Source organism: Vipera berus (assembly GCF_964194415.1).
Source record: "Vipera berus genome assembly, chromosome: 1".
NCBI classification, from domain to species: domain Eukaryota; kingdom Metazoa; phylum Chordata; class Lepidosauria; order Squamata; family Viperidae; genus Vipera; species Vipera berus.
In genome coordinates this window covers 76,609,728-76,632,465 of record NC_138202.1, presented here as the reverse complement: position 1 = coordinate 76,632,465, position 22,738 = coordinate 76,609,728, and the positions used below count along the sequence as shown (strand labels likewise).

At 40.8% G+C, this 22,738-nt stretch overlaps 1 protein-coding gene across 4 annotated transcripts in view; it reads right to left on the bottom strand.

The window, feature by feature from the left end:
* Positions 1–18,006: 18,006 nt before the first annotated feature.
* Positions 18,007–22,738, bottom strand: part of AMBRA1 (autophagy and beclin 1 regulator 1) — a 165,322-nt gene continuing 160,590 nt past the window's right edge. For all 4 annotated transcript variants that reach the window (XM_081315060.1, XM_081315062.1, XM_081315063.1 and 1 more), the window contains one exon: positions 18,007–19,790. In XM_081315060.1, coding sequence (XP_081171186.1) covers positions 19,315–19,790 — 476 coding nt within the window. In that variant the 3' untranslated portion in view covers positions 18,007–19,314. The remainder of the gene's footprint in view (positions 19,791–22,738) is intronic.

The window sequence follows — 22,738 nt, the reverse complement described above, 5'->3', positions numbered from 1 at the left end:
ACATACAATCGGGTGAAAGGAGCATTAAATATTAAATCTTAGATCAAGAAGTCCTATTTTGAATGGTTTATGCAAAATTATTCAAGCCTACAACTGTTGCTGGATGTTCTACTCAGTACTTTCATTGATTCTTATTAAGATTGGACCTCATTTAGTTTTTTGGTGTTGTTTTTTTTTTGCTGGACCCAGTTGTGCCAAGACCAAGGTAAAGGGGTGCTGAGTAAGCTTCAAAGCTGTATGATCCCAAACGAGCAAAGCAAAAATGGCTATTATAAATTCATATTACTCAATCCCAATCAACACAAGGGTTCATCTTTCTCAAACTGAAAGCAATCCCTTTTTGCTACTTTCTGGCAAGCAAAGTCAGTGGGAAAACCAGATTCACTTCACAACCGTGTTACTAATTTAACAATTGCCGCGATTCAGTTAACAAATGTGGCAAGAAAAGTTGTAAAATGGGACAAAACTCATTTAACAAATTTCTCACTTAGCAACATAAATTTTGGGCTCAATTGTGGCTGTAGGTTGAGGACTAACTGTACACCCACTTGCCACACTTTTAATGGGAAACTTGTGCCTGTTTCTCTAACATTAATCTTTGCACTGTTCTATCCCCTTCTCTCCCTCTGATTGTCTTAAACAAGCCTCTGCTCTTATCTGTCTCTCTTTCTCCGTCCCCTTCCCTTTCCCCACCATCTTTTTTTCCTCTCCCTTTCCCACCAAAACCTCCTCCTTTTATATCCTCTCCTCTCCCACCCTCCTCCTCCTTTTCTCTTTGGTGCAGCTCCAACTGGTTCCTTTCCCAAGGCTGTGCACTGCTCCATTCTCTTTCTCCATCCCTTTTTCTTTCTCCGTCTTTTTCCCCCTCTCCCTTTCCTGCCAAAACCGCCTCCTTTTATATCCTCTCCTCTCTGTCCCCTCCTCCTCCTTTTCTCTTCTTTGATGGAGATGATTAGTACAGGACTGCTAGCACTGTTTCTTGAGCACTTGTTCAGTGGGTAGATTGATATGTGGCCTGTTGCACTTCCATAATATGTAAATAAGTTAATGTTGCCCTCCTAATAGCTACCAGTCAATCTTCATTAAGTTATTGAAGCCTTTGTAATTAGGCTTATGGCTGAACCCACTGCACTTGTAATTGAGAAAACTTCAGAATAGGCTTAAACATTTCAGCAGGGGCAAGTTTCAAGACATTACCATGATATTTACTTGACAGAAGAACCTTGCCATCTTTGTATTAATTATCTTCACTGTCTCATTACCAAGGATAATTGAAGATGAACTGTGCCTTCACTATTATCCAAAGGAAGGATGAGGTAGAATACTAAAGCAAATGCATTTCTAGAATTAATTCTATCAACCAGTAGTGACTATTCACTTCCATGAACTGGTTTCTGGGCTTCAATTGCAGGGACTTCTCAGAATAAAAATGGTTCAGTAACATAGTACAGTTGTGTAGATGAGCAGAAGAAAAAAAAAGAACTAGTCTTGCATTACCAAAAGCTTACCACATTTACAGTGCAATTCAGCACATGCCCAGAAATAGATAACACTTTCTAGTTTGATAGATATAACATCCTTCTTGAACTTGGTGCTCTACAGATATATTTTTCTCATTATTTCCAGTTAAAAATCCAATATATCTGTAAAGTACTAAATTGGTATATGCCTAGAATTGTAGCCTTCATAATTCCAAATTAATATATTATTTTTGTATATAGATGTACACATTTTGACCCAATAACTCCATGCAAACCTTAATATATATATTTGCTAGCCCATGAACTCCTATGATTATGCCACTGAATTTTATCTGTATAATAGTAAAAAAAAATCAGTTCATTTTGAGAAGGAATTGTATGAAACTGTATTGTAAGGAAAAACATCTTTGCGGAAAAGCAAAGTAAAAAATGTCAACTCTCTACAGAGCTTTTAAAATAATGTGTGTGACTCATCTCCATTACTGCTTGCTGTGTCCCTTCCCTCCCCAAATGTTAAATACAATTCCTGGACACCAAAGGACTGCTTTGTAACATGAGTCTTTCTCCCCTATTCAATGAACTTCAGAACAATGCAAAATAAAAGCAAAATAAGCCATCACAACGTGTGATGTGTTCCTTACATTAGTTACCAACTACGAATTGAGAAGAATTAGACTGTGCAATTTGAATATCAGATAGTATTCTTCACCTAATATAGATATTCCTATAGCACTTTCTGATGTCTAAATTAAGCCAATATTATTTACAGACATAATTTCTTCAATGATTAGTGACAGGTTCTTGTCCTTGGGAGAATAAAAATAAGAAAGTATCTTTATTTCTTAGAGAGATTTAGTATCTTTATTTCAGCACCAGGGACAGCTGCTATCTCCTTTTGACTTGTGGTGATAATTATGTTTGATAAATAAGATGGCCAGCCCACAATGATTGGCTGTCCAAACCAGAAAAGCAAATTTCTTAACTTATTAAAGTGATGTTATGTAGTCAAGTTATTTTACATTTGAAGGAACATTTCAGAAAAATGTCCTATTGAACATAAAAGGATAATCATAAGTTAACAGTAAATAAAGTTATTGACTTTTCATAACATCTGGTTTCAGTTACCCATGGTTGTTGCTTTATCATTTTAATGGTAGGTGTCATTCATATACTTGAACACATCTTGGTTCTATTCACACAACCTACTTGTGTGAATCATGGGGATAAGTAACCATGTCATGAACATTCCAAAAGCTGCTTAAATGACTCAGATGATTGATTGATTAACCAGCTCCAAACTGACCCTGTCTTGTTTCCGTTTAAACTAACTTTCTCAATCCATATCAGCTAACTATCCCTGTCATGCACACTACTCCCCTGATAATTAGATGTCCTCTTTAACATTTATGGCTCTTAGGAAAATGAAAAAGAATAGTAACAAGTAGCTATGGGAAGAGTCCTACTGAATTTGTGATGCCAGGCCCAATAGACAAGTGTGTTTTACTCCTCCTGAGGGAAAGCCTCTCAGCCTCCTTTGAAATGGTTGAAAAGACTAAAAACATAGTCATAAATCAACTGACTCAATCATTTGAGATTGTAAGCCCCCAGTACATGACGTTGAGTGTTATTTGAATGTTGCTTCATGTGGTTTGTTATCTGTATGCTTTATTCAGCTGTTTTCTATATTAAAAGAGTGGAAAAGCAAATAAATGCTTGAGGAAGCAAGGTCCAGTCACTTAGATAGGGAAAAAAAATAATGCGGCCCAAATCCAGTTGATTAAAAACAAAGTTCCTTATAAACTCATAGAATGATTTAGCTATGATTGCCTTAAACTGTACTGTCTCCAAATAATAATGGATGGCTCTGGTCTCTAAATCACATTATCTCTGGTGGGGGTTTTATTAAATTAAACGCATAGAAATTGCACTGTCGCAATTCATTTAGGCTTGGGCTGAGTTACACATGCCCTAGTTGCTTCACATGGATTGCTACAAGTTATTTTATGCTTAATTTAAAAATGATCTGGAACCTACAACTGATACAAGCTGAATGAAGCCGCATACTAATAGAGCTAGTACTGTAGATGTGAACATTTTAATTTAGGTTATGCTTTAGGTGCAATAGCTACATCTAAGGGCGCAATCACAGTGCACGCCCAAATTATTTCCAGAGACTTAAAAAATAATCAAGTAATACACAGATGGATTATTAAAAAGAGAAAGATTTAAAAAAATAGTTGGTTCAAAAGATATATATTATTCTGCCAGGTTTCAAATCATCAGCTTTGTAGTACAAGGCATGTGTTATCACTATTGTGTTATTTATAGCATTTCTGACAAAAGTAACTGTGGAAAATATTACAGACCCTGATATTTATTTATTTAGTGTATGGCTGGTCACACACAAAATTAAAAGCACTTCATATTTACAAGTTAGAACAGTTAAAACATTTTTTTTTAAAAAAAGCAATTATAAAACCTAAGAGGAAAACAGAAATAACATTTCAGAGTTTAATGTCGAGTTTGGAGATGCAGTCAGTAGCTGCCGTTGTTACACAGAGGAAGTCCTTAAAATCTTCTGGGTATCTTCTATTAGTGCATTCCCTCACTATATGTTGGATAGTCTGTCGGGGAGCCCTACAATCACATTGTGCTGAAGGTGTCTTTCCCCATTTATACAGAGAATCGGCACACACCCCATGAGTCGTTCTAATTCTATTGTATGTCACCCATATGTGTCAGGGTAGATTAAATCCTGGAGATATACTATTAGGATTAATATGCTCAGAAATATTTTGGGAGGTATAGCTACTCCATGCTTCCATCCACTTTTGTATAGTGCTCTGATGTTCGGCCAGCAGCTTAAGCACTGTGAGGAGTGGTGGATTTCTTGACTTTAATCGACATCTTAAGAGATCAGAGGTATAGGCATGAATGGGTAGAGAGGAGTTTAGCAGGATCTTACTATACTCCCGAATGAGAGCTTCTTGTCGTCGTAAGTGCGGGGGAAGTAGGTGGCTAAGAACTGGTAGCCAGCGAATAGGTGTAGATTTTATGCACCCAGTAATTAATCTCATCGTAAGGTTGAGTTGAACATCAACAAGTCTTGTATGTGAGCTGTTTATCCATACAGGTGTGCAGTATTCTGCTACAGAGTTGCAAAGCCCAAGGGCTGCGCATCGAAGAGTTGGAGCTGAAGCTCCCCAAGTTGTTCCGCATAGTTTTTGCAGAATGTTGTTTCTGCTGTTAACCTTGGCAGCCATATTCTGAATATGTTTTTTAAAAGACAGGGTCCTGTCTAAGGTGACCCCCAGATATTTTGGAGTTGCCTCATATGGGAGCAATTTGTTATTTAGGTATACATTGAGTTCTCTTTTTATCAGTTTATTATTAAGGTGGAAACATGATGTGACTGTCTTACTTACGCTTGGGATTAACCTCCATTGGTGGAAGTATGTGCTCAGAGTTGTAAGGTCGGCTGTAAGTACACCTTCTGTAACTTCGATGTCCTTGTGGCTATATGCTAATGCCAAGTCATCAGCATAAGAGAACTTTGTTGATAGCGTGGGTGGTATATCGGAAATATATAAGTTGAATAAGGATGGGGCCAATACAGAGCCCTGAGGGAGTCCATTATTCAGATGTGTTTGCTTACTAATTTTATTGCCCATGATGACTTGAAAGGTCCTTGCTGAGAGCATGTTATTTATTAGGCGGCCCATGGTACTACAAGGGACAGCATGGAGGAATTTGCTTAATAGACCATCCCTCCACACTGTATCGTATGCTGCTGTGAGATCCACAAATACAACAGATGTTTTCAATTTATTCTGATAGCTGCTTTCAATGTGGCTAGTAAGACTAAGGACTTGATCGGCACAGCTCCGATAAGATCTAAACCCAGCCTGTTCAATCGGTATTTGTTCGTTAATTTTCTGTCCAATTCTGTTAAGTATCAACCTTTCAAGTAGTTTATAACAAACACTTAGCAGAGTAATGGGGCAATAGTTTTCTGGCTTGTTGCTTTCTTTTCCAGGTTTTAATATGCCGATTACCTTAGTTCTCTTAAATTCTGGAGAGAGCTTACTGGAAGTTAGGATATCTGTGTAGAATTTTGCCAGCCATTCTCTTGTACGAGGCCCAGAATGGATGATAAATTCAGGCATTACTCCATCAAAACCAGGAGATTTTCCAGCTTTGACATTCTTCAGGGCAGTATCTATTTCAGCCACTTGGAAGGGTCGAGCATATTCCTGGCTAGGCAAGCACAAAGTTTTTAAGTGCTTTAGTTCTCTTTTCACTAATTTAGTATGTTTCTTATCATGGGGTACTCTAGTTAAGTTGACAATTCGAGTTGCTACTTGATCTGGAGTAACCTCTTCTTGTTTACGTTGAGCTGGTTGGTCTCTCAATTTTTTCAGTAGGCTCCATGCCTTCCTGCTTGAGTGTTTAAAGTATAGTCCAGACGTAGTTTGCTCCCATTTCTGCCTGCGTACCAGGTCAAGGTTATGAAGAAGTTCATCGGCTATCTCAGCATCACCATTCTCTAGATGTTTTTGGTACAGGTTTTCGCAGGTTTCATTCCATCCTGGGATATATTCCTTGCGGAAGCCACGTGGGATGGATTTTTTAGCCGATGACATGATTGCTCCGACAAAGCGATAGTAGCTTTTACTAACTGCCGGGATACGTCCTATTGTGTTCTCAAGGTCCATCGTAAACTTTTCCCAGTTGGCCATCTTCAGGTTCCACCTTGGTCGGGGTATAGATCTGATAATAGGTATCTTTATTCCTGTCTTAATGATAATAGGTCTATGTTGGCTATGGGGGAAGGTTGGTAGCACTTGCCAAGAGGCAGGTACAGGTTTGGTTTTATCTTGTGTAACAAAACATAAGTCAGGGTTATACTCTTTCTTCCATGCAGCTGATTTAAAAGTACCTCGATCTTTAGCATCAAAAACTAGGTATAGGTTGTTCTGCTCTGCCCATTCGCAGAGGGTCTCGCCATTAGTATCATTAAGCATATATCTCCATTGAGTATGGTGGCTATTGAAATCTCCTATATAGATGCCTGGGTGTGGAATCCTTGGAAGAACTGTGTTAGGCCAAGAGATAGTAGGGGGCTTATAGATGTTCATGACTTGGGTGTCTCCAATCTTAATTGTGACAGTGTAGATGTTATCCTCACTGCTTGTTTCCAATAAATATGCGTTTTCAATGTTATTATGCACGTATGTTATCAGACCATACGTTTGATGAAAAATAGCGCCTAAGACATCATATCCAGGTATTCTTCCTCTGCTTTTAAGCTGCTGTTCATTCTCAATGCGTGTTTCCTGGATCACAGCCAAATCGACATAGTTTTCAAGTAGTAGTTTGGAGAGATGTTCACATTTTGAACTACTACTGCCTTCAATGTTAAGTTGGCATATACATACTGAACTTCCAATATTCTGAATCATTTTAGTATTGGTATTTGTTATTTCTGTTATTTCTGCTATTTTTTAGTCCTTAAAAGGACTGTGGAGTTGTGTGTGAAGCCAGGAGATCCTCGCAGATGTCTGGCTACCAGTCCGTCTGTTACTCATTTAGCACCACCCAGGAGGCACGTGTGGCTTAAGGTTTGCCACGGACGCGAGTAACTTTGCCCCCAGACCCTGATAATCATTTACTTACTCAGTAGAAGAAGCATGCCTACCTCTGCTCACTTGCAGAATGAGCTCTGGCGTTAGCCTTCATGAAGTGAAGCTCGCCATTCAAACCAGTGAGGAACACTCAAGCAATTTAGGGGAATAAGCACTTTAAACGTGCAGCAGGAAGATGTATCCAGACATCCTACTTGCAATTGGAGTAGATTAGTAGGAAGTGACATTTTTGCACTCTTGGCTTCCAGAAATGATTGCCGGCACATTTTGGCAACAGAACAACCAAACTAAGCCCAATTCAAAGGCTCCCAAGCTTTAAATTTCCAAAAGGCTTATTTGAAGATTATTTGAAGGGCTGCTTTCATTCATGCAAAACTAGTTACCACTTAAATCCCATTTTAAGGCTTTTTTCTTTAATACCCCGAAACTGTGAGATTCTTTTCTAGCTCCTTTGAGCTTTAATGCCTGCTCAGGTATAAAAACTACTCTTCAGTTCTGCCTACAAACTAAGACTGAAATTAGTTTGTGCAGATACCAACTTCTCAAATTTTGCAAATGTGGTCATTTCTTTCTTTCCTTCCCTCTTGCTTGTGTGCTATTTAAAAATATCAAATAATTGAATTAGGCTTCTTTGGGCTCCGGGCTTTTTCAAATGGATTCAGTGCAGGCTTTCTCTGTCCTAAACTGTGTAATAATTCTTGGTAAGTGGAGTTCCATAAACAATAGAGGAAAAAAATAGATGAAAAATCTTGCTGGAGTTGGTGGAGGGACTGAGGTTGCCTTTGGAAACAATATAGCAAAGCATTTTGCAGCCTATTAAACCACTCAGAGAGAGGAAAAAGTTGCTGAAGTGTCTGGTCAGCAGTCAGAGAATGTGCTGATCCTTCTCCTTAGATGCTTTTTCTGTCACAGTGCCTCTCTTTTAGAGCAGCATCCACGTGGAGAGCCAGATGGTCCCACATCTTTTGGCCTTTTGTACAATGCTGGTGGTTCTTTCAGACATTTGGGCTAGAGTGTGAGGCGAGTCCCGTTGGTTGTTGTTTCTTACTGATTGCAAGATCATTCCATCTTACAATCAATAGGAAAGAACAACCCACAGGATTCACTGAACACTCTAGCCCACATGTCTCTGGGCCCCTGGCACGTGATATAAAGAATGCTCCAGAGGGCAAGTCTAGAATTAATGGGATGAAACTGAAAGGCTGTAAATGTAGTTTCAATAGGATTAGACAATACAGAATTTGCTTAGCGGAAGAGTCAAGAGTCAGCCTTATTAGGCAGCATATGATGATTATCCAATGCCACAGGTGCTTGCTGACACGAAAGAGTCTAGATTTCAAGGGCCCTGCACTGTGGTCTCTAAATTAGATTCCTGACCTCCAATGCAATGGAAAAGGCTGTTCCATCCTCCCTGTCACCGAGATTCAAGCTCCAGCCCAGTTGCCTTCTTCATTGCAAATGTATACCTTGGGTCTGACATAGAATGTCACAAGTAAAGGTGGTATTTATTTATTTATTAAATTTTTATACCACCCTTCTCCCGAAGGACTCAGGGCGGTGTGCAGGGCAATTAATATCAAAATATAAATACAAAAGTTAAGAAGAAGTTAAAAAGGATTAAATAATTATGCCCAATATAATACAATAATAAAACTGTGTTAAAACTAAATCCAACCCCAAACCCATCAGACCAGGCCAGATTGTTCGAATAGATAGGTTTTTAAATCGCGCCGGAAGGAGCGAAGGTCGGGGGCCATCCGGAGCTCAACCGGCAAGCGGTTCCATAGGTCTGGCGCGCCCACAGAGAATGCCCTCCCCCTGGGGGCCACCAATCGACATTCTCTGATCGGAGGCACCCTGAGGAGGCCCACTCTGTGGGAGCACACTGGACGGAGGGAGGTTGATGCCGGCAGCAGGTGCTGCCGTAGGTAATCCGGACCCATGCCATGTAGGGCTTTATAGGTCATTACCAGCACCTTGAATCTCACCCGGAGGGCAACTGGCAGCCAATGCAGCTCGCGGAGCAGAGGTGTAACATGGGAGTATCGGGAGACCCCCAACACAACTCGCACGGCTGCATTCTGCACCAGTTGAAGCCTCCGAGTGGTCCTCAAGGGCAGCCCCATGTAGAGAGCATATGTATGACTGCCTGCTATATTGTACTCAAGACCTTTTTCCTTTGTTTCCTTTTCTTTTTTGGTTCCTTGCTATGGAACTTTGTTAGACCAGCCATTGTAGAATGAGATGAACCATCAACTTGAGAATTGCTTGATTTATTGATTTTTAAAACAAAACAAAACAAAACTCTAAGTAACTAACAATGCTCCTGATTGGACACATAGTACGTCAAATGTGGTTTTCTCTAATTTGCCACACAGAAGGGGACTTGTCCCACTCTTTTTTCCTGAATAAGCTGTTCCAGGAAGTGGTTTTGTACAGTACGTTTTTATTGCAGATGTTCTTGTTATAAATGCTAATAGATTTTGTTGCTAGGCAGAAACTAACTATTCCACACTTATTAGCATGAAGAATGGAGTGTTATTAGCATAACCATCCCTCGTTGTCTTTTCATGCCCCTTTGCTCCTTGCCTTTTCCCTTGACAATCATTGGCGTTTTTCCTGTCAGTAGAGATCCCTTTTGCCCAACACTGGCAAATGATTTTAATGATTTTTAAATGATTTAAGATACATTTTGGAACATTTGGGGAAGGAATCTGCTGTGGCGGGATAAATTTCCTTATTCTCCAGATACGTCTTGTAGAGACTGCCACAGAGCTCTCAGAAATGACCTGTGGAAAATGCCTTTTGTATTTTTAATAGAATAACAGAATAACAGACTTGGAAGGGACCTTGGAGGTCATCTAGTCCAACCCCCTGCTCAGGCAGGAAACCCTATACCATTTCAGACAAATGGTTGTCCAATCTCTTCTTAAAAACCTCCAGCGTTGGAGCACTCACAACTTCTGGAAGCAGGTTGTTCCACTGATTAATTGTTGTAACTGTCAGGAAATTTTTCCTTAGTTCTAGGTTGCTTCTCTCCTTGGTTAGTTTCCATCCGTTGCTTCTTGTCCTGCCTTCAGGTGCTTTGGAGAATAGCTCGACTCCCTCTTCTTTGTGGCAGCCCCTGAGATATTGGAACACTGCTATCATTTCACCCCTAGTTCTTCTTTTCACTAGACATACCCAATTCCTGCAACCGTTCTTCATGTTTTAGCCTCCAGTCCCCTAATCATGTTTGTTGCTCTTCTCTACACTCTTTCTAGAGTCTCAACATCTTTCTTAATATTGTGGCAACCAAAACTGGATGCAGTATTCCAAGTGTAGTCTTACCAAGGCTACTAATACGTCATGTGATTTTGATTCTATTCCACTGTTTATACAACCAAGGATTGTATTAGCTTTTTTGGCTGCTGCTGCTGCACACTGCTAGCTCATATTTAAGTGATTGTCCATAGAAGCCTTTTTACCGTTGAAGAATGTGGCTTGCCTTTTTTTGAAATCTTAACAGACAGTTCTTTTATAGCCTGTATAATAAATGATATTTTTGTTTATATTGAATGCTAAACAAATTTCTCTTCCCAGAGTACGAGATCTACCTTCATCTATTCCACAGTGCTGTAATAAAATGTCTAGCCATACATGTTTTGTTATATAACTGTTTACAGACAAAGAGTTATTGGATTGTTATATGGAATTTTTATCCTCAAATGATTGAAAAACCTGCTTTTGACAGTGGAAAATCAAAGAGCAAGTTTTTGAATCTCTGATGTTCTGTTAAATGGAATTGGGGAACCCTGAGAGATGAGAGATGAGGAAGATAATAAATACCAATTTCTGAATATAGTTTAAAAACATTTCATGGGGCAGAAAAGGACCCAAATGGGAAGAATCTAGCACAAAACTACTCTTTCATTAGCAGTGTCCAGGGCTTCTCTGACAGCTTTGTTCCATCCTGCAAAAAGGAACATCAATTCTATAAGTACCATTCCAATCATCTTACTGCTACACAAAAATATTGGCAGCAAAAGCAATTTTAATTTTTTTTGATAGTTTGCCTACTTGAACTCCAAACCACTATGTAATACTAATAAAAATTGCTCCCATCTTTTAGAATTAAGATATGAGAGCTAAATAAATTAGTGAATTCACTCACGGTGACCCTAGTGTGATATGGGGAATCAAACAGCTAAAAAAGAAGCGGGGAATGCGTGGGCCTTCATACATTGCCAACCAATTCCCAGAACACAAGGGTATTAGAATTGTATCACTATTTGAAAACTGTGAAGACTGCGTATTCCCCTTTTCTGATCTGCCATCACAGTATCTATTCGTCAATCTTTCAGAAAAAAAGTTAGTCAAATAGTGGTCCAGAACCAGAATCAGGCCAGTGGCTCTGGTCAACATCCTACCAGTAATTAAAACAGTATCCTAAGGTGCCATGTATGGAGAATAAGAATTATGGAAAATAGCCTTGGTGGCCCTTTTTATCTTTCTCTATTTTTCTATTCTGCACTTGTTTAAAGGATTCTTAGGAACAGAGGGAAAGATAAGAAGATACTTCTATTAATTGAAGCTAGCAAGATTTTTCTTTAATTCATCCTTCTGCATTGTTATATAACACAGCAGGAATAATCTGGTTCCTGAAGTTGTTTTTTTTTTTGTATGGAAAATGGGCCCACAGTTTAGGGAATTAATCCTTATGATTATGGAACAGCCTTTGTCAGGCTGGTAGCACCCAGGTGTGTTGTGGCTACCATGGCCATTAATTCCTAGCCAGGATGATTGAGAAATCTTGAATTTAAAATCACAAAATATTAGGAGGCCCACAAACTACGGAAGGTGTTGTAGAATCCCTCCACAAAAAGAAATTGAAAAGTGGAGGGGTGGTAATAATTGCAAGGAATATTTCTGTGAATGGTCCTGATTGAAGGTTAAGACATCTGTCTTTCCTGCCTGGTTCCCTATTTTTTTGACATCCCAGGTAGGACACCAGTGTATGAAAATCACAGACCATTGGTGTGTCAGGCAATCCAGATTGGGTGCTGTTCCTTCCAGAATGTGCTGTATGCTAGCGACAATCACTTGAAAGGAAAAACAAACAGTAGTGAGGGGAAAGTAGCAGAGAACAGATGAGATGAGCTTCAACGAGGGACGCTGTGGGGAAACATTTATGAATATTTGTTGGAACGTAGTGAACATGTTTTAATGAGTCTCCCTCCCAATTACCAAGACACTGGCAGTTACAGCAGGGTGGGGGGAGACGGGGAGAGTTCTCTGCCGGTTTGGGATGGGGGGGGGAAATGAGGTTGGAGCAAACAAGGAAGGACCATGAGAGAGTAATTGGGAGCGTGCATCTCATAGGGCATTGGCTGGAAATCAAAGGCCAAATCTCCTTCATACCCGTGCTCTCCCTCTCTTCACTGTACTCCCTTTGCTCAGATTCGGGATGAGAATGACATTTACATGCTGTGCACCGAGATCCCAATTAAAGCTAGGACAGCTCACCACATGGCATGCTTTAATTAATACGCCTTTTCCTGTTGCAGAACACTGTGCTGACAGATTGTGACTAAGTGGGGAGAGCAGCTGCTCTGAGGCTGGCTGCTGCTTCCATCAGCCTCACCCGAGGGCAACCCGGCAGGTCTGGCCTTTGCCCTTCTCCAGTTTGGCCAACACCTCCTTCCACGGATTGCAGAAGCAGCTTTGTGATCTCACCTCCCTCACAGGAAGGGACCCCGAATCCCATGCAAAAGACAAGTGTCTGATTTCTAGAGGTGCTCCAGTTTCCCCCAAAACACTTGCTTTTGCCCACTGGATGGAACTAGACTCATTCCTCTGCATGCTTTTCTTTGGGAATAGAGGTGAAGATCCATTTTTTTCCCCGAAGAAGCATTGCAATAGCTCAAAAAGCAGATAAAGGTAATGGCAAATGCTGCGGTAGGGAACGAAAGAAGGAAGGGTTTGCAGTATTAAAAGCTAAGAGAAGCCAAATGTGTACTGCATTGTCTAATAGTTCTCAGATGTAAAGGAAGCTAAACTGAGTCAGAATAGACTTTTCCTCCAAATGTTTCGCAGGAGAAAGTTGAAATACACAAGAGTGTATTGTTCTTACATCCTCAACTTATTAGATTTATTTCTGTCTTTTTGTACAATTGGAGATATACATAATGTTCCCAGATCCTGTTTTCCTCACAACTGCCATCTGTGTGGTGCATTGGGCTGAGGGTGACTGACCCAAAGTTGCCCAGCTGGCTTTCATGCCAAGGGGGGAACTAGAATTCAGTCTCCCAGTTTCTAGTCCAGCACCTTAACCACTGCACCAAATGGGCTCCTACATGGAAGTGATTCCATTGGCAGGCTCAGGAAAAATTCAGTACAGAAAGTGAATCAGGCCTTTAGGTTACATTACAACATCATGATTTAGCTCACTCCATGGGGTGCTTCCTAGCAACCTATCATTGTTGCTGGAGAGGACTAGCCTTATTGTTCTGAGAATCAAAAAACACTGTACATGATTTATTTAGCTATTTATTTATTTTGTTCAGCAATTGCACATCTAGTTCTTTCTTTGGCTCAGCAACACTCCATCATGAGCATTTAACACAGGGTATGTGCTTTCTCTTCTCTTTATTCTAGATTAATATTAACTAGAAAAGAAATAAAAAAGCATCCTCCGGTAAATTTCAAGAACGATGTGAGAGCTGCAATAATAAGCAGTATTTCTTTCGGTTTTTATTTTCTCGTATTTTCTCTCCTACCCCAGAGGTATGCAGTATTGAAAATATGGGTCCTAAGGCTGTTCTTTGACTATCTACCAGTTCTCTTGAGGTTCTACCAGATGTATGTTATGACAGCCCTAATAAAACTTTTAACTTACAACATACTTTTCAGTCTTTTCCAACTGTCAGCCATTTTCTTGTTCTAGCTTCCATTTTCCAGTTCCCTCTTTGAGTATCCTAGATTATTTCAAGTGAATAGCAAGTTTATTCATAAATATACATAGGAGCAATGCACTTGGCCAGTTAGCAATATTCAGCATCCCAGGCATAGCCAGGTTTTTAGGGCCTTATGAAAGGCTAACAGGGTAGGGGCCATTCTGATCTCCAAAGGAAGGATGTTCCATAGAGAAGGAGCCACTGTGGGAAAAGTTTGTCTTCTGGTCCCTGCCAACTGACAACCTTTGGCTGATGGGATCTGCAGCATGCTTATTCTGCTTGACCTGATTGGACGGCTAGAGACTCTTGGGAAAAGGCGATCCTTCAGGTACCCCAGCCCCAAACCATGTAGAGCTTTAAAGGTAATGTCCAGCACCTTGAATTGCACCCAGAAACACATCAGTAACCAATGCAGCTCACACAAAAGTGGCATTATATGTGTGCTGTGTATATAGCACCATTTGCTACCCCGGTGGCTGCATTCTGCACAAATTAAGAGGTCTTCTTGCCCCTAATTTAAATAACATAGGGTTCAGACTGATTAGCCTTTCTCGGTGAGAATTGACTATTTCAATTACAACCAGGTTTAAAATCCACAGAAGAATCTTTCCTCTGTTCTCTTAAAATCTGTCTTTTATGATACTTCAAGTTTTTTTTTTTACAGTTCATTGGCACTATCTTTTGCATGGCTTTTTAAAAAAGATAACTCTTATTTCTCATCCATGGCTTTTTCAAAAGATAGCTAACAGATGGCTGAGCATACAAGAGCCCTCAGGTATTTGCTTGTTTCCTGCATTTAAAAGAAAGTTACCTCATTTCATTGCCACCTGGGGAGAATAGGAATATTCACAGGTTTGTGCATGATCTGGTTTACCAGGGAAGTTTCAAATATTATGTCAAGAAATCAACACTCTCTCAAATGTTGTGCATTTCAAAAAAATATGCAATGGTCAGACTTCAGGTAATTGCATACTGCCCAGTTACTTTTGGTTAAAAGGGCTGCTATATAAATTAGATGAATGAATGAATAATTCAAAATTACTTTGAACTTTTAATGCAACATTCTCCATCCTTTTGTGGTGCTAATGCAACTTTTGTGGTATGAATCCCAGGAGTAATTATGGAGATGATGATGTGGGCTACTTAGGAAACTTAAAGACTAGTTTTCAATGGATCCCAGAAACAAGCGTAACAATATAGGATATAGTAATATATTGTAGGTGTAACTACAAAACACTTAACTCAAACATGAATGCTTGAATTGGGCTGATTGAGTATAGATAAAAGCCTTGTGAAATTACAGTATTACCCTGATTCTAGTTCTAGTCAAATTATGGTTCCATTATACTCTGCTTAAATAGCTAAGGAGGCTTTTGTCATCCATGTAATTCAAGCACTGCCAGGCATCAGATCGTAGAACATTTCATTGGCATTAATGTACCACTCTTTCCATGTGGTATGTTTCCCAAAATTACAAAAATGTAACTTTTTTATGATTGTTATTCCACAATCACCTTGTTTTGTAATCCCCAGCAACAAACATGTAGTTGACGCATCCAGTATGGCCTGTATGAGCACCGCAAAACAAGTCAAAAATACAGTTCTCATATTCCTTCATCACTTCTGTTGCTAAGTTGAAGGCAGAGGTCCATGATTTGGGAATTTTCCTGGACTCACAGCAGCAAATAAAAGCCAAGACCAAGACAGCCTGATCCCAGCTTGGTCTGGTGCACCATTTATTGGTCTATTTGGACTGGGAAGCTTTTATGACATAGAGTGATGTACAGGCCTTCTACATGGATGTCCCCTTAGAGACTGCAGATAGTCCAGAATATGGAGGCCAGGCTGACAATATAGACCATTTCAACAGTATTGCGCTTGTGCTAAGGTCATGCTTAGGATTATGATTTCTGAATCTAATTGTGAGTGCTAGTTGCTTCTTTATGAAGTCCTCAATAGCTCAGATTCCACTTACCTTCAGGACTATCTTTCTTAACTAGATTCAATCCATCCAATGACTGCTTCCCAAGAGGAGATGCTTAGGAACCCCTCCATACAAGAGATTAGGATGGTAAGGAATTGTAGTCAATTTGTTTCTGTAGTGATAATCACATTCTGGAACAGCTGAGCTTAAATATGCCTTGGTTTTGTTTTTGGTTTTTTTGGAGTTTTTTTGCAATAAGAGTTTTATTCTAAGAAGCAATTGGTAGCAGTGTTCCAATTGCTCAGGGGCTGCCACCAAGAAGAGGGAGTCAAGCTATTCTCCAAAGCGCCTGAAGGCAGGACAAGAAGCAACGGATGGAAACTAATCAAGGACAGAAGCAACCTAGAACTAAGGAGAAACTTCCTGACAGTTAGAACAATTAACCAGTGGAACAACCTGCCTCCAGAAGTGGTGAATGCTCCAACAGTGGAAATTTTTAAGAAGCGACTGGACAGCCATTTGTCTGAAATGGTATAGGTCAGGGGTGTCAAACTCAATTTCATTGAGGGCCGCATCAGCATTGCGGTTGCCCTCAAGGGGCCAGGTGGGCGTGGCCTACTGGGTGGGTGTGGCTAGAGTGCGTATGGCCTACTGGGTGGGCGTGGCCAGCTCTACATCGTTCACATCAAGGGTGCCTATGGGGGCCTGGGCAGGAGTGGGACAGATCTGAGGGTCTCTGGCAGGAGGGTCTCTGGGCCAGGGCCAAGGCAGTGGGGGCCGTTCCCTCACTGTTTCCAGGATGGCTTCGCGGGCCGCATGAAACCACTTTGCGGGCTGGATCCGGCCCCCGGGCCTTGTGTTTGACACGTCTGGTATAGGGTTTCCTGCCTGAGCAGGGGGTTGGACCAGATGACCTCCAACTATTATTATTATTATTATTATTATTATTATTATTATTATTATTATTATTATTATTATTATTATTATTATTATTTCACTGTCTTTTGGGCCAAATACTGTTTTAATATTGTAGATGTAAAGTTTGAAGGATTGGACCAGAGGGTGTTTTAAGTTTGTTCCATTACTTTTCTTTCTTGAGCCATTTTGATTGAGTGTTAAGTGTATGTATAAACAAAACAAGTAATTATACCAGAAGAATATGGGAAAGATTATGATATAAACCTGAAATGCATGGCCTTCTCAGGCAACAAAAGGTAATTTGTAACTGACAGCGACTTTCTGCAATATTTCTGGATGGTACGCTTGGAGAAAATCGGGTTTTTTAGCATCATGTTGCAAACTCTGTCTGTAACCTTCTCCTCATTTTCTCTCGTAGAAAAAGATAAGTCCTCCAGCCTAGTGAGCCGTTTGTGGATTCTGGGTTTAGTCTCTTCCGATGTAAACATGTTCTAAAACTAAAGAGAGGAATTCCATAATCAGGCTCCCGTAGCTCTCAAGTGCAAACCATCACAGGGCACTTTTTAGTGCTTCATTAAGCACTCTGATGAGGACTGGCAGCTAGCTGATTTGATTTAAAGTTTATTTCCATGCTGTGATTTAAGGCAACATTTACTTAATGTTCTCTAACAGACTTTTCTGACTGTGAGCGTAAGAGCTGCTTAACAATGGGCTTCGTTGTCACTTGCTCACGGTATTGATAACATGGTAACAGGCATATTGGGAGGAAAACCTCTTGCAGGTGCTGTGTAAGAATTTGTTAGATGCATGGGGGGGGGGAAGAATCATTTCGTTGAACTGTTTAACCAATTTTTTTTCTTTTTCTTTTCTTCCAGCAGCCAAGAGCTATAATTGTAGTAGTAGTAGTAATAAGACCAGAAAAGTCAAATATTATGCAGCTAAACAGATAAAAACCTTTTCATGATTTTCTGAGTCTCTGGAACGAACAAGATTTCAGGGTAGGGGACTTCTGTGGAATAAACCAATCAAACAGAAAGACTCCCCCCACCCACCCCCCAAAACAGGCATTATATTTGATCAAGAAAAAAAGACAGGAGACCAAAGAAAGGGTCTGTCATATTTTAATGACGTTGATCTTTGGTGTTTCCCTCATTAGCACACACTCTCCCCCACCTTCCTGCTACAAGCTCACTGGGATGGAGAGTTACAAATGAAAAGGAAAATCACATTGTTGACTAGAAACAAAAAAAAGTATCAGAGCCTTGATTTCTCCATTAGAAACTACATGTACAAGGTCAAGGTTTCACATGCAACACCTTACATCACAGACACATAACTCACGCCCTGACATGGAGCTAACCCCTCTCTCCCACCCCGCATCTTACTCCTAATAGGGAAGTGCAACCTGGCCCTGGCACCATGATCCTGCCAAATTTCACCAGATTGAATTACAATATGCTACGATTGGCACAGCAAGAGTTGCTAAGCCTTGGGCAATATCTGTGTAAGTGCCATCTTTTTTTTTTGGGGGGGGGGGAAAGAGAATGGTTCCCACCCTACCCACATGCTTTACAACTATAGGTTGCCCCCACCCACAGCAGCCCTTGTAAAAGTTCTGCTTGCATACAAATTAGATATTCTGAAAACAAAAGGCCCACACTCCTGAGAGGTTCCTGAGCATGAAAGAAAAATTGAGACACCCAAGCACTGCTCTCCTAGCTCCAGTTCTGAACTGGAAAGAAGAGTGGAACAGAGTCCTGGAAAACACTGCCCTGCCTTATCCAGCCTACATTCGTTCAAGCAATCCAAATTCTGAACTTCCGAAGAGTTTTCTAGTGCTTACTAGCAGTGTGGCATGGGATAAAGCTCTGGACTGGAAAGTGGAGCCACTCTAGTTGTAGAATCTAGGTGCAAATTTCCTCCACAGTAGCATTTAAAGTTATATACACAATTCAGTAAGATTGAAGGTCTCCAAAGGAAGAGACTCAACTCTCCCTAATCCAATTAGTTGGTAGGTCAAGAAGGGAAAGCACTTTTTTAAAAAAATAAAATTAAATTAAAAAAGAGTAGCATTAAAAGCACTGCAGGGTTAGGACAAAGCTTAATGAATTCCTGTAGCCAGTGAGCTGAGAAATTTACATAAGGCTCAGCTGAATATCAAGGTTTATTACAACTATTGTAGAAAATGTGCAGCAAAACAGATGTGGGAAGCTAAGACACAGAATAAAACCTCTTCCAAGAATTCTCCCATACAAGTTATGGATTCCCTCTATTATCCCACCCCTGCATATCAATGCCCACTGAATTTTCAGCATCTGGTCAGAGCCAAAATCCCCCTACTCCTTCAGTTCCTGGTCAGCTGTGAGGTACAAGTCTCTGCTTAGCAGTACAAGGATAGCACCAATTCATCTCTACCTGTTCCGAGACTCTCCATTGGTGCTCTCATTACTATAGAAATTGGTACTGTCAGGAAGATGATTATTATTGGTTAGATCACTATACTCGGCTGGTCCCTCAGTGTCCATTGAGGAGTGAGCCTGCTCTGATGGGCTTTGCCCATTGGCTTCTCCCTCAACCTCATTAGACGACGGGCTCAGGCCACGTTCTGTCACCTGCATGGACTCAGAAAAGGTCCGTCCCTCTAGCTCCGTTATCAGCTCCGGTGAAGTCGGTTGCGTCGAGCCTCCTTCTATCCCAGTGGATTCAGTACCAGTCTGAGAGCTGCGGTGGATCCGATGACTTACAATTATGTTGTTGCCAAAACCACCCATGGATGCCATGGTAGTGCTTTGCTCTCGTTGGACGACAGCAGTCATGCCACCTTCAGCCATTAGCCTTTGGATCCTAATCAGGGCATCCTCTCCAGTTGCTCCGTAATCTGAACCACCTGGAAGAAAGAAAAGCTTTTTTTCTTTAAAAAACAACAACCACTTTGAAAAGTTTTATCTTTGTCCAAAAATTGGTCTTCAAAGCAGCTTATGACATTATTTAAACTCAACCTTTACACTAAGAACAAACCAGAAGCAAGAGACTCGAGGAATGAATCCTATTATAAGCTAAGGACAAAACTATATTTTTATTTCATCTCCGAAAAAAAGAAATGTTTGGAACAAAAAAGTTATGATAAAGGACTGAAAATACAAACAAGTCAAGAAAACATGGTAGTTGTCAGAACCCATTCCTATTTCGTTTCTATCTATCCCCTCTGACCCAAAAGCATCACCTTTCCCTGGGTTCTGCCATACTCCCAAAGGGGGCGTGTGTGTGTGCCCGGGGGTTTATTGCCTCTGCTTCCTCCATCCGCTATAATGTAACCTTTTGCTTTTGTTTATTGCCTTTGCTTCCTCTGTCCGCTACAATGTAACCTTTTGCTTCCCTGCGTTATACCCCTCTGAACTTTTATCTCCCTAAACTGTCAGCTAGAACAAGGGAAGGAATAAAGAACGTAACCTGCATGCCTGGTTTATTTCTACGATCCCAGAGGAGGGTGTGAAGAGCCGTCAACCATCACTGTGTGAGCTGGAAACGGACCAATGTTATCTCCCCTTTTCCCACGATGGACTGTTGGGGATTGGTCGTCCCACACTGGCCGGACGGACTATAGGGTGGGGTCTTGCTTGGGGATTTCTTAACCTATCATTCTGCGTGGGAAATCTCAAGATCCTGTCTCTTATGCCTGCTATCAACTACTCTTAATAAAAGTTCCTGTTGGAAGAAATTGCTTCCAAGAGTTCTGCTTTCTTAAGATGTGGGATTGAAGTGGGTCCTGATAGTAGTAGCACTTCCTAAATCAATGTATATTGTCGAGAATCTGTTTACCATTCCAGAAAGCACAAGCACTTTTTTTTTTACTTAATGTACACTGTGTGCTCATTTTTCTGCCCTCATTTACATCTGCCTTTAGGATGATGTTATTTTGTAAGGTTTTCACTTCTAAGAAATCAATTTTTTCCCCAGAAAGTTTCTACATTCTTCTATTGAAATTCATTCTAGTCTAGGCTGGAATGCAGCTGCAGATGGTAATAAGAGGTAGAGGACATCAAGAGGCTGACCAGAAGCAATACACTCCTGAAATCAGCTTAAAATAGCAGTGCTGCAAAATGAGAGGATGGCAGAGAAGGAGAAGACATCAGAGGCTCAGCAAGGCCTAATATGTCTTCTGTATGGCCCCTGGACTTCTGATAGTATTATCAAATGAACTAGAATCAGAATTGGGCTGGAAGGGACCCTGGAGGTCTTCTAGCCCAGCCCCCTGCTCAAGCAGGAGATCTTATACCATTTCAGACAAGCAACTGTCCAGTCTCTTCTTAAAAACCTCCAGTAATGAAACACCCACAATTTCTGGAGGCAAGCTGTTCCACTGGTTAATTGTCCTCCCTGTTAGGAAGTTTCTCCTTAATTCCAGGTTGCTTCTCTCCTTGATTAGTTTCCATCCACTGTTTCTTCTCCTGCCCTCTGGTGCTTTGGAAAATAAGTTGACCCCCTTTTTTGGCAGCCTCTCAAATACTGGAACACTGCTATCATGTCTCTCTAGTCTAGACATGTCAAACTCATGACATCACGTGACGTTGTGCCCTGCCCTAGTCCTTCTTTTCTTTAGACTAGCCCAGGGGTAGGCAACTTTGGCTCTTTTATGACTCATGGACTTCAACTCCCAGAATTCCTGAGCCAGCTGGCTCAGGAATTCTGGGAGTTGAAGTCCATGAGTCATAAAAAAGCCAAGGTTGCCTACCCCTGGACTAGCCAAACCCAAATCCTGCAACCATTCTTCATATGCTTTAGTCTCCAGGCCAGGACACTGAGAGTAACCCTGATGTCTCCTCAATATTTACCAAGAGACCAAGTCAACAGATTTTTGGGTTCTGGCTGCTGTTACTGAACATCAGATTGGTGAAATTTAACAAATCTGCCCCACCGCCCTCTCTGCTTGAGCTGCAGAGGGTTCCATGGCTACATTTATAGTGGAGTCCTTGAGGATGGTGATTCTTGGGATTCCTAAGGCTTAATAGTCATTTAATCTGCCACCTAATGATACCCAATCTGGGACAGTTCAACAATTCATTGCTCCCATGGTCCTGTCCCAAATAATAGAAGACACAACACATACATAGTGCTGAAAAAGTGATTTATGACCAACTGTTGCTCTTATGACTGTTGCAGCATCCCACAGTCACACGATCAAAACTCAGGTGCTTGGCAACTGGTATATACTTATGATGGTTGCAGTGTCCTGGGGTCATGGGATCACCATTTGCAACCTTCCCAGGGGGATTTTGACAAGCAAAGTCAATGGGGCAAAAGCCATTTTCATTTATGACTATGATTACCTGCTTAATGACCACAACAAAAATGGTTATAAAATCAGATGAAATTACAGAGGGTGGTGAGCACAGCACAAGCCAAGGCTCACTGCCTTGGAAGAGTGAGGAAAATTCTCAGGGATGACTCACACCCTGGACGGTACCTCTTTACTCTCCTACCATTGGGTAGGAGATATAGTAGTATAGCCAGCCGTACCAACAGGCTGAAGAACAGCTTTTATCCATGGGCTGTTAGGCTCTTGAACGGGAAATAATTTTATAAACTTTATGTATGATTGACTTGCAAGGCCGGTCTGTTGTGCAAGTAGCTCACATGGTGTAATAAGATGGAGGGTTTTGTTGTCACTGTGAGTTGGGGGTGGGGGCACGAAGGGAGGCTCAGCCAATCTCAATGTATAAATGGTTGTACTTTGACACTAAAGGTTCATTCACCTAATGACGGCATTGCTTTAGTCACAGAAATTCCAATTGTGGTCGTAAAATTGAAGACTACTTGTAATAAATTTAATGAAAC